Source organism: Calidris pugnax, unplaced genomic scaffold (genome assembly GCF_001431845.1).
Source record: "Calidris pugnax isolate Ruff unplaced genomic scaffold, ASM143184v1 scaffold63, whole genome shotgun sequence".
Taxonomy (NCBI): Eukaryota; Metazoa; Chordata; class Aves; order Charadriiformes; family Scolopacidae; genus Calidris; species Calidris pugnax.
In genome coordinates, this window is record NW_015090852.1 from 1,489,900 (window position 1) to 1,500,660 (window position 10,761).

At 54.8% G+C, this 10,761-nt stretch overlaps 1 protein-coding gene across 3 annotated transcripts in view; it reads left to right on the forward strand.

The window, feature by feature from the left end:
- FAM163A (family with sequence similarity 163 member A) overlaps positions 1–10,573 on the forward strand; it is a 25,504-nt gene extending 14,931 nt beyond the window's left edge. Inside the window, exons 2-5 of one of the 3 annotated variants that reach the window (XM_014943362.1) lie at positions 4,608–4,704; positions 5,599–5,621; positions 6,214–6,328; positions 7,521–10,573. In XM_014943362.1, the coding sequence (XP_014798848.1) occupies positions 6,236–6,328; positions 7,521–7,922 (495 nt within the window). In that variant the 5' untranslated portion in view covers positions 4,608–4,704; positions 5,599–5,621; positions 6,214–6,235 and the 3' untranslated portion in view covers positions 7,923–10,573. The remainder of the gene's footprint in view (positions 1–4,607; positions 4,705–5,598; positions 5,622–6,213; positions 6,329–7,520) is intronic. The other 2 variants (XM_014943363.1, XM_014943364.1) reach the window with 2 other exon arrangements.
- Positions 10,574–10,761: the final 188 nt, after the last annotated feature.

Genomic DNA, 10,761 nt, shown 5'->3' on the forward strand with positions numbered 1-10,761 from the left:
TTTTTTTTTTTTTTTTGTGGTTGGACTCGATGATCTCAAAGGTCCCTTCCAACCACTAAGATTCTGTGATTCTGTGATATCCAGGTGTAGCCATGGCCATGCCATGGGTTTTGCAGTAGTATGTTGATGTGTGGGCCCAGTGGGGACAGGATGGTCGCTTCTGCGTCCCTCCGTGTGGGTCCAGTTAATCCACACAGGCATATGAGAGAGGATCTGACTAGTGGCTTAAGGAGATAAAGGGCAGATGAGATGTCCAAGTAACGAGATACTGGTGTAATCCACGCCTGAGACATCCTAGGCTGTAAAGCCACCCTTCCTCCAAGAGTCTGTGAGGTGCTGGGAGGTCTCTCTGGGACAGGGATGTGGATGTGCCAGATGGTCCCAGATGTGTTGGGGCTTCACACACCCAGCGCTGCCACGGCCAGAGATCAGAGATGCTCGGTCCTACGTGGCTGTAAAGGCGAATGCGGCAGGATGAGGCCAGATGTGGGAGGGAGTGACCCTGGTTTGGCAAGAAGGTGTTTTTTGGCAGAGTTTGATGGCCAGGAGAGGGGATCTCCTGGTCTGGGTGGGTCAGGAGCGTGATGGTGGCAGCAGGAGCGCAACCCTTTCTGCCAACCCAGGAGCTGGGGTCTGGCTGGCAGCTTCCACCCTTGAAGTGGTTTGATTTTTGGTAAATGCAATTAATATCTTGCTTTTCCCGTGAAGCTTTTGCAAGAAAAGGGCTGGTTTCAAGACCTTGTTGGTGTTCCTTCTTTCCCATCCCTCAGCTGGAGAGGACGGGGAGCTGGGAGGAGGTGGTGGGGAGCCCCGGGGAGCTGGTGCAGGTGGTGGAGGGGAAGCAAGGGCAGGCTTGCAGCAGGGCACAGGGTTTTCAGTTTTGATGACAGACTGCAAATCGCCAGAGCCTCAGCTGGAGGACAGTGTCACCTCTGCGACCTGGCTGTCCTTGCGGTGGCCGGGAGCGAGGAGCCGGGTGTTGGCTGCTGTTCCCCTTGCAAAACTGCTGGGCCAAACCCTGCGCGGCTCGAGGCACCAAAGGGCAGGAAAAAGCCTCGGGTAGGAAATGGGTGGCACAAAACATGCTTTCTGCTGGGGAGAGCCTTCCTTGGTGTTCTCTGCAGCAGGCTGAAATCAAAGGTTTCCCCGCCGCCGCTGTGATTTCTGTCCCCAGGCTGGTCCCAACTCAAATATAACTTGGCAGAACCAGCCACGGAGCCCAGTGCTGCTCCCGGGGATGTTCTTGCTGCAGGAGGGAGCAGGATTGATCAGGTTACCCAGTGCCATGGGCATTTTTTATGCCTTAAAGATGCTTTTTTCCTCAATATATTTATTAACGGTATAAAAAAATGTCAGAAGGGGCAGGGCCCATCCTGCCCAACCCCCTCCCCCCGAAATGGTGATGCTAAAGCAAGCTTATGTGCAGGGGTAAACCAAAGCAGCAATTTGTAACACCTCCAAAAATCAGTGTTTGCAGGGCAGCAGGTTCAGCCCCCTGCTTGCTCCCTTAATTAAAAGTTTAAAGGTTTCAAAGTGAGCCAGTGGTGTGGGACCTGGGCAAGAAACCCAGGGGGGAGTGCTGGGGCTGTCGGGGGGCTGCTGGGGGGGCTGTTGGCTCCTCTTGCATCCCACCTTGCCATCACTCTCCACATGAACTTTCGCTTGGGTTTAGCTCATCTGGGAGGGTCTCCTTGTTTCTGCTCCCCCGCGACTCAGCTTGTCCCCTTATGCAGCACAGAGCATCCATCACACAGTGAGTTTGCAGGGTCTCAGCCCTCCCCGTGCACCCGTCCTGCCCAGTGGCTGGGGGATATTCGTGTCCTCCTCCCCTCGCTGAGGTTTGCAGCTGTGGGTTAATCCACCCGAATCCCACCAGGCTGAGCCTGTGCGGGGCAAGGACGCAGCCACCCAGGAGCTGCCCTGTTGTTTGCTGCTGTAATCTGTTTTGAAAAGGCAGCCCCTGATGCTGTTTTTTTCCAATTAGGCCCTGGGAGATGATTCTGGTAAGGCAGCGGCTGGGCTAATTTACCAGGCAGACATTTCATTGAATTAGCCCCGTGAGCTGCAGAGCAAAACTGGGAGAGCAGAGCCCAGGCTTGGGGCAGGACTCGTTGGGGAGGTTCGGCATGATGCTCGGTGTGGCAAATAGCCCCGAGCCTAAAACCTGCTCCCGAGCTCTGATGTTAGTGTTTGACCCTTGTTGGACAGACGAACAAGCTCGGGGCTGGTGGGATGCACCAGGAGAGGAAGGATGGGATTTTCTCTGTGAGAGCGCTGGCGGCTGGCAAAAAAACCCTCCCCACCGACTTGCAAAGCGTGCAAATCTGCTGTGGACGTCATTGAAGGAGAATAAATATAGAAGCCTGCGATGCCACTCGTTCCCAGAGTCACTTTTCAGGCCGTAACTTTGCGCTGCGAGGGGACATCAATTAAAGAAAATGTATCTCTGCAGCAAGCGGTTCTGCACGGCTGCCCGGAGGAGTTTGATATGGCTGGGGTCCCTCACTCCTCCTCCTCCCATCCCCATCGGGCACAGCATGACACCAGCCCCTTGTGTCTCTAATCACTTCCCAAAAGCTAGCGAGGGGCAGGGAGGGTAATGCAGCTCTGCTGGTACCAGCCCTGATTTTATTCAGCAATGGTTTGTGTGCTGGGGGGTCTCTATGCCCACCATTGGGTTGCAGCCCCCTCTCCTGAGCTGCCCAGGAGCAGGTGAGCGGTGACCACCAGTGCCTCTGCTCAGCCTGGGATATTTAAATGTTTAAACAACCCTCAGCTCCCTTTTTGAGCCTGCGGGGAGCTGAGCCAGTGGAGCTCAAAATGCCCCTTTCCCGGCAGGTTGGGATGTGCTTGCTGGGGGTGGGTGGAAAATGGACATGGGCTGATCCCCAGTGGCAGGGATGTGGCTGCTGGGGCTGTTGTGTGGCCGGTGCAAGGGCTGGAAAAGGCTGTTGTCATTGTCCTGATCCTTTTAGGGCATGTTTACCTCACCCAAGACCCCAATTACTCCTGGGATTGGGGCTCTTGCTCCTTCCCGTGGGAGGTGTTACATCCCCTTCTGCATCCCTGCAGAAGAGAGCTGTGGGTTAGAGAAGGCTGTTTTATAGCCACAAACTATTTTATAGGCACAAACTGTGTAGAAAATGAACCACTAGGCTGCCCGTGAGCAGGATTTGGTAGGGAGGAGAGGGGGAAACCTCCTTCTCTCTGAAAGCATCGCCTCTGAAGAGATGAGGAAAGGCAACACTTCTGCTCCATTTTAATTTTTTGCCTTTTTTTTTTTTTAACATTCTCTATTTTAATAAGTGGGAGCCTGGCTCCTGAGTGGGGCCGTGAAACACTCATCCTGGCATCTCCAGAAGCAGAAATGCCGGAGGTGGGGCACGTGGAGGCCCAGCTGTCCTCCAGGCAGCCCTGATTGGGCTTGGAGGTGACCAAAGGGTCCCCAGGGCTGGTCCCTCCCCACCCGGGGTCATTCTCGGAGGCTGCCCGCTCTCTCCAAACCTCAGACTAATTGGATGCTGCTCTCTGAGCTCTAAATCAAATCACAGCTCCCATGAAATGAAGTTTTCTGGACGTGAATGGCCGCCTGCATCATCCATCACCGCCCGGCTCACGGTGCATCCCTCTTGGGGGTTGTCGAAGGTCAGCGTTTGCCTTTTCCAGCCACCTGCTGTCAGCTTTTCCCTGTTAAGGATGGCACCTGGGGAGGTGATAATTCCATTGAAGGCTCCCCCCTGTGTCCCCCTGCTGTCCCTGGTGCCCCTCACTCTTGGCAATGTTTTGGGGTGCAGTTTGATAACAGGGTGTGGGAGCCGAGCGTGTTGGTCTCTATTATTATCTCTGTGTTGGGTCCCCTGATGGATGGAGATATTAGCTGGGTTATGGGCCTATTGATTTCTCAGGGATATTTTTTTTTCTCCTTTGTTTCGTGTGCGAGAGCGGCTCGAGGAGGAAATCCAAAGTGTGCCCGCCTTTTGGCTTCGTACAGGAACTTTCCAAGAGCTGAAAATCAATTTGTGGCTGGCAGGGTCCTGCGAATCACTGCAGCCGGGTTAGGAGGGTGGGGGATTTTTGGAAGGGGGGGGGTCCCCACAGTGCCTACCGGCACATGCAGCAGCGAGGGGGCCGGGGAAGACTTGGGCAGGTCTCATCTGGAAGCTGCCACTTCCCTCCGTCAATTAGGGCCTCGTGGAGAGTGGGTAATTAGATCTCCTTGGCTGACACTTGGGCCCTATCAATTAGCCTTGCTCTGGATGAGGCACAGAGGGATGTGGGGACCAGTAATGAAAAGAGGTTGCGCTGGGCATCGCTGGAGGGTGGGGGTGATGGGGGCAGTGGGCGCGGGACGGGTCCTGCACCAACTTCTTGGGTGCATCTGGCTCACTTTTGCTGAAATAGCAGGTTTCGGGGGTGGGATCCTGGCACTTTGGGTTTACCCACCTTCACAGCACCCCCCCTTTCCTGACGGTCTCCCTAAAAGAGCCATTTATTTAGCCCCGCTGTGGGAACGGAGGCGGCATCAGCGGGGATGGGGACACTGGGCAGCCCCCTTGGGCAGAGGGGAAGAACTGACAGTGGGTTTTTCTCCTTGTCCTCCCTTCCAGGGCTGCTGGCATCTCCCCGTGACCATGCAGCGCTGCCTGTCCCGGCCGGCCACCCTGGGGCCGGTGTGACCGTGACACCCTGCCTGTCCTTTTCTGGGTAGGTGCCTGCGGGGTGGCGGGGGGGACGCTGGGGTTCGCCTGCCCCAGAGAGGGGATGGAAGACCTTATCAATGCCTACAAGTATCTCAAGGGAGGGTTGAAGGAGGAGGGAGCCAGACTCTTTTCAGTGGTCCCCAGTGAGAGGACAAGGGGCAACGGGCACAAGTTGGAACATAAGAGGTTCCACTCAAATATGAGGAGAAACTTCTTCACGGTGAGGGTGACAGAACCCTGGAACGGGCTGCCCAGGGAGGGTGTGGAGTCCCCTTCCTTGGAGATTTTCAAGACCCGCCTGGATGCAGTCCTGAGTAACATGCTCTAGCTCTAGGCAATCCTGCTTCAGCAGGGGAGTTGGACTAGATGATCTCTATGGTCCCTTCCAACTCTAAAAATTCAGTGAAATTCAGTGAAATTCAGTGAAGAGAGAGCTCCTTTCCCAGCAGCATGTAAAACATTGTCCACTCGCAAGATGATGCATCCGTCTCCTCCATAATTAATTTTAAAGAGGAAAAGGCCGAGTGCTGACTAAGCCAGGCCTTCACCCTGCAAAGCTGCGTGATTCACCAGCGCAGGCTTTTCCTGCAGAGCATTTCTCCAACCTCGGGAAATGTTTCCTTTCCCTGCTCCAAATTTAAAAAAAAAAAAAAAAAAATTATTACAATAAGAATAAATAATTACCACCATCATCATCATCTGCAGGACCCAACATGCTTTTTGCACCACGGAGGCTACTGGGGGAGCAGATGTGTGCTGAGCCCCATCCCTGTGGGATGGAGGAGGTGGAGCAGGGCTTCCTGCAGGTCCCAAAGCAAGGCAAATTCTTGGGAAGTGGGGAAACGTGTGGGAAGGGTGCTGGTGGGACACAGCTAACCTCTCCCTCTGCTCTTCCCAGGTCCAACGCCTCCGTCACTGAACGTAAGTAGCCCCCAGGGCCCATGGCACGGGAACAGTGGTGGGGGCTGCTTGGCTCATGCCAAGCCCCTGTTAGACCCACCGGTGCCCAGCAAGGGGTGCATTTTTTTGGGCTCAGACTGCCAGAGTTGTGGAGTTCAAAGGCTCCACTTTGGCTTTTCCTGGTGGAAACCCAGATTTGCTTCTACATTTTGAAGCAGAAGCTGCATTTTCTGCCAGGAGGGTGGAAATTGGCTCTTTTGGCTCAGCAAGGGGGGAGGCTGTGCGAGCGGACTGTGGGGTTGTTTGCCAAAGACCCCAAGGCAGAGGCAGCGATGGCAGTGAGGGGATGTGGTGCTGCATCTCAGGTGTCCTCTCGCTGAGAGGAGGAGAATGATACTGGATGATAGTTTTCCAGCTGGGGAGGGAGGAACAGGGATGTGATATTTTGGGATGCCTCGAGGGTGTCACATCTATGATGCGACAACGAAGCCAAGGGTAGGTCCAACTGTGGTTGGACTCGATGATCTCTGAGGTCCCTTCCAACCACTACGATTCTGTGATTCTGTGATTCCATGTCCCAAGTAACACATGTCCCCGTGTCCCTACCTTTCAGAGTTTGATGGAGAATCGGTCGGATGACAGCGGGAACTGTTGTTATCACCGGGGGAATCCTAGCGACGGTGATCCTACTGTGCATCATTGCCGTGCTCTGCTACTGTAGGCTACAGGTGAGCACCGTGGCCGTCCCCCATCTCACCATGAACCCCAGCAGTGCTGCTGCTCCTCGGGCTGAACTGCTGGTGCGGGAGGCTGGATATTAGGAAAAATTTTTTCACTGAAAGGGTTATCAGCCATTGGGATGGGCTGCCCAGGGAGGTGGTTGAGGCACCATCCCTGGAGGTGTTCAAAAGACGGGTTGATGTAGTGCTGGGAGGTATGGTTTAGTGATGATGCTCCTTGTTTGTGGTGTGGGTGTCTATTTTTGTCAGTTAGGTTGACGGTTGGACAAGATGATTTTTAAGGTCCCTTCCAACCTAGAAGATTCTGTGATTCTGAAGGGGGTTTCTTGCCTGTGGTGGGCAGGGAGTCGAAACCCCCTTTTCCCCTCTGGTGCTGCAGAGATACATCTTCTCCTCCTCCTGGCACGGGCGGGGGGACTTCCCTAAGGCTTTTGAGGCTCTGCAGCAGTTGCTAATATAGGTGTAGGCTTGGCTGGGTTTGCAGTACCAGATGGAGATTTTTATTCTTTCTTCCCCCCCCCCTGTAAATTAAACGAGGAGGCTTTCAACGACAGCTCACTACAGCCTCCTGCTCTTTAAAAGTTAATGCGAAGCCTGTGCCGTGCAGCAGCGCCTGTGTGATGGAAAGCACAGTGGTTCCTTGGAGGACTTTCCAACTGGCAGGGGAAAATCCCTTCCCCTTCCAAACCTCGCTGGGAGCTGAAGGGGGGGGACGAGTTCCCTGGCAGCTGCCTCCCACAGCACACCTCAGGTCCAGGTTTTGTCCAGCTTCTGCTGCTTTGCAGGACCCAGGTAGCCATGGATGGGGCAGGGAGGGTTTCCCGGGCAGGGGGATGAGGAGAGATGGCCTCAAGTTGCGCCAGGGGAGGTTCAGGCTGGATATTAGGAAAAATTTTTTTCACTGAAAGGGTTCTCAGACATTGGAATGGGCTGCCCAGGGAGGTGGTTGAGGCACCATCCCTGGGGGTTGATGTAGGGCTGGGGTGGATGGTTTAGCAATAATGCTCCGTGATTGTTGTGCGGGTGTCTATTTTTGTCAGTTAGGTTGACGGTTGGACAAGATGATCTTTAAGGTCCCTTCCAACCTAGAAGATTCTGTGATTCTGAGAGCAGGGATGTGGCAGCACCAGCTGTTCCGCTCCCCCCCCCCGCAACACAACCCCTTCCTCTTTTTACCCAGTACTATTGCTGCAAGAAAGATGACTCCGATGAGGAAGAGGAGGAGGAGGAGGAGGAAGAGGAAGAGCCCGACCTCCCCACGCACTCGCACCTGGGCACCTGCAACGCCTGCAACTCCCGCATGGTGGATGGCCAGGGCAGCCCCGCGCCCCCCCTCAGCGAGCTCAACCAGCATGGGGCCCACAACTACTGCCCGACCTGCTCCCCTTACGCCTCCCCTTTTTACATCCGGACTGCCGACATGGTGCGCAACGGTGGGGAGAGGGTCACCTACACCCCAGCGTGCTACAAGGAGATGGGGCCGCCCATCAACATGGCCACCTTGCAAAGCTACCCGGTGAGCCGCCACGGCCTCCTGCGCGACAGCTTCCCCAACCCGCGGGCTATCAGCACGGAGGTGTAGTCACCATCGCCACCACTAGCACAGGGTGCCCACCCCCACAGCCGGCGCCTGCTCCAGGGAAGAAGGGGCTTTTTTCACTTGTCTTTGGAGGGGGTGGGGGCTCCCCGCAGAGAGAGGACCCCCGTCAGCCCAGCCCCAGACCAGCACGGTCCTCCTGCTGAACCGCCCAGCTTTACGGGCCAGAAGATGAGAGAGACCTCCAAAGGGCGACGTTAAACCGGCCACCTCCGAACCCATCGTAAGTGTCATTATTCTTCTTCTACTCTGCCTCCTGAAGGGACTTAACGAGGGCTATGTACAGTACAACCTAATTTAATTACCCCAGGCTCCCCCGACTCCCCCAGCGTGGCCTCCGGTGTGTGTCCCCCCCACGCAGCCACCCGAGGTGATGCCCCGCCGCCGCCTCCAGCACATGGAGGGATGCCTGACCAACCCACCAGCTGCTGTGTGCCCCCCTCCATCCCTGGCAAATCCCACTGCTGAGCTGGGAATGGCCATGCTCCTGGGTGGTGGGAAAGCAAAGAAGGGCAGATCCAGGTGGTCCCGCTCCCCTCGCACTGCATTAGTTGCTGCTAGCAGTTTGCTCTTCTGTTGGAGTCCAAGACAGTACACCCACCGCCTCCCACCCGCGACGGTCTTTCCACGTGCTGGAGAAGTTCCCCACATGAGTTTGGATCACCACCGGGGGAGGGCAAAGTTGCTCATGAAACCGCTCACCTACGCAAATGGGCAGGGGCTGATCCTTCTGCAGCCAAAGCCCCCACCTCTTCTACTCTTCACAAAGCTTTCTTAGGAGCGATTTTAACTTGGACCCATAAAAATGGCAAGATTTTACTTACAGGAAGAGTCGCATCCCTAAATGACTGCAGTTTTGGTCGTCTTCAGCGTTTTGAAGCCCTACCAGCCCACCCTGACAGTTCTGGACAACCAGAGGAAGGTTGGTTTTAGGATGGCTTTTGCTTTCAACAGCAACAGCACAGACCACCGGGTCATATCTCCTTTGCAGGGCCCAGGACCTCCTGTGGGAGAGTGATGTTCAGGTGGTCGGGGTCCCCCCTCTTTTGCTTTTGGGAGAAGAGGAAGCAAGACCCCAACCTGGGTTCACCGGCTCTGCGGCTGGCAGTGACAGCCAGCGACTCTGCCTTTCTGCAAAAATGAATGTGGGAAAGTTCCTTCTTCCTCCATAAATCAAATTAGGTGAAAAATTACTAAAAGGACATCTCCATCATTCACAGGCACTTCCATAGCAACCGGTGCAGGACCGCTCGGCAGAGAGCTTCCCATTCATGGCAGGGAGGAGGGACCTGGAGAGCAACAATCCCCGCAGCCGTGTGGATGCTGTTGGAGGCCATGGCAGGAAAGGCTTGCCATGCCTTTGCAATATAGGCTATGACCACTCGGGAATGTGGTTTGGGTTTTTTTTTTTCACCACCATAACTTAGAAATAATCCTGCTGCTCACAGGACTTGGCCTTAACCTCCCTGTTTGTGCACAGAAAAAGTAGGTCTCAGCATGGAGGTGCACTCTCCGTGAGCCTCAGATGTCTATGCTATCAAGCAAAAGGCTAATTTACACTTTGGACCTGCTCATGCCTTGTCACCTCTGCTTAAACTACCCGAAGAAAAGGAGTCAGATGAACGCCAACCGTGGTGACTATCCTTGCAACCACACACCTTGCCCCAGCCCACATTTTACACAGCCTTTGGAGAAAACGTTGTCCACCTTTTCCCCCACCTCTGGCCCAGAAAGACACTGTGTTTCTACTCTCCTGAGCCTCAGTCTAGCTGCCTGTCTTTTACAGTCTCCTTCTGTTCTCCAAATAGCGATAGTGGGTCTTTAAATGTCCTCTCACATTAGGGGCAGGCAGGAGGGAAGATGAAAGTTAGCAGCAGCAAAGCGCTCTGGATCCCACCGGCCAACAGTCTGTAGCTCCTACTGCTTCCCAGCCAGCCAGTACTCCTCCCTGAAAATATAGTCTCTACCTGGAAAAAAATCTTGGCTAACTCAGTAAACCCCATCCTTTCCAATTAAGAGCATCTGCTCCGCTAGGTCTCCATCCTGCTGGGAGCCACAAGTTCATATGTCCCAGCATGACCTGTGGGCTCTCGCCCGCACGGCTCTGCCAGCTGGCCCTGCCATGCCACCCCCTCGAAGGGCACGGAGCCAGCTTGCTGGCACGGTGGCTCCTGGCATCCAACTCTACCTCTTGGCACACAGCAAGGCTTTCCACCACAACAGGCCAAGAACTCCGAAGGGAAGGAATAGCACAAGGGGCTTTTGCTTCTTTGGGTCACCCTTCTGGTGGAAGGCAGGCGACCGCATCATCATTTCCATCACATGGAACTTAAGTGTGACCTGTTGCCTGTTAACGAGGTGCCAAGGCTGGCGTGACAGTTCCAGAGGAGCCGGATGGCCAACACGAGGGTTATCCTCATGGCCAACACAACACCCTGGGCCTGGCACGGCTACAGAGAAGCGGGTGAGTCTGGAAGGGCTGGAAATGTGTGAGATGCAACTGTGGGTTTTAAGGTTTTGGGGATGGTGGAGGAACAGGATGGGGTAGGGGCAGGGATCCCAGACTTTTTCCACTTCAGATTATTATTCTCCGTCTTTGTTGTTCAGCTATGGGTCCAAATTCAATGTCAGAAATAAACGAGGACTTTGAAATACTAAACAGGAGTGGCTGCTCTTCTTTGGCAGGCAGTACAAAACAGGGTTTATCCAGTACTGCCTGGAAGCTGTACTGTTGCAAGGATTTCCCCCCCCTACCCTTCCTGCTCCTGCTTTCCTTCCTCTTGTGTCCCTCCCCCTCCCTTGCCTCTGGCCTAGGTACATGCAT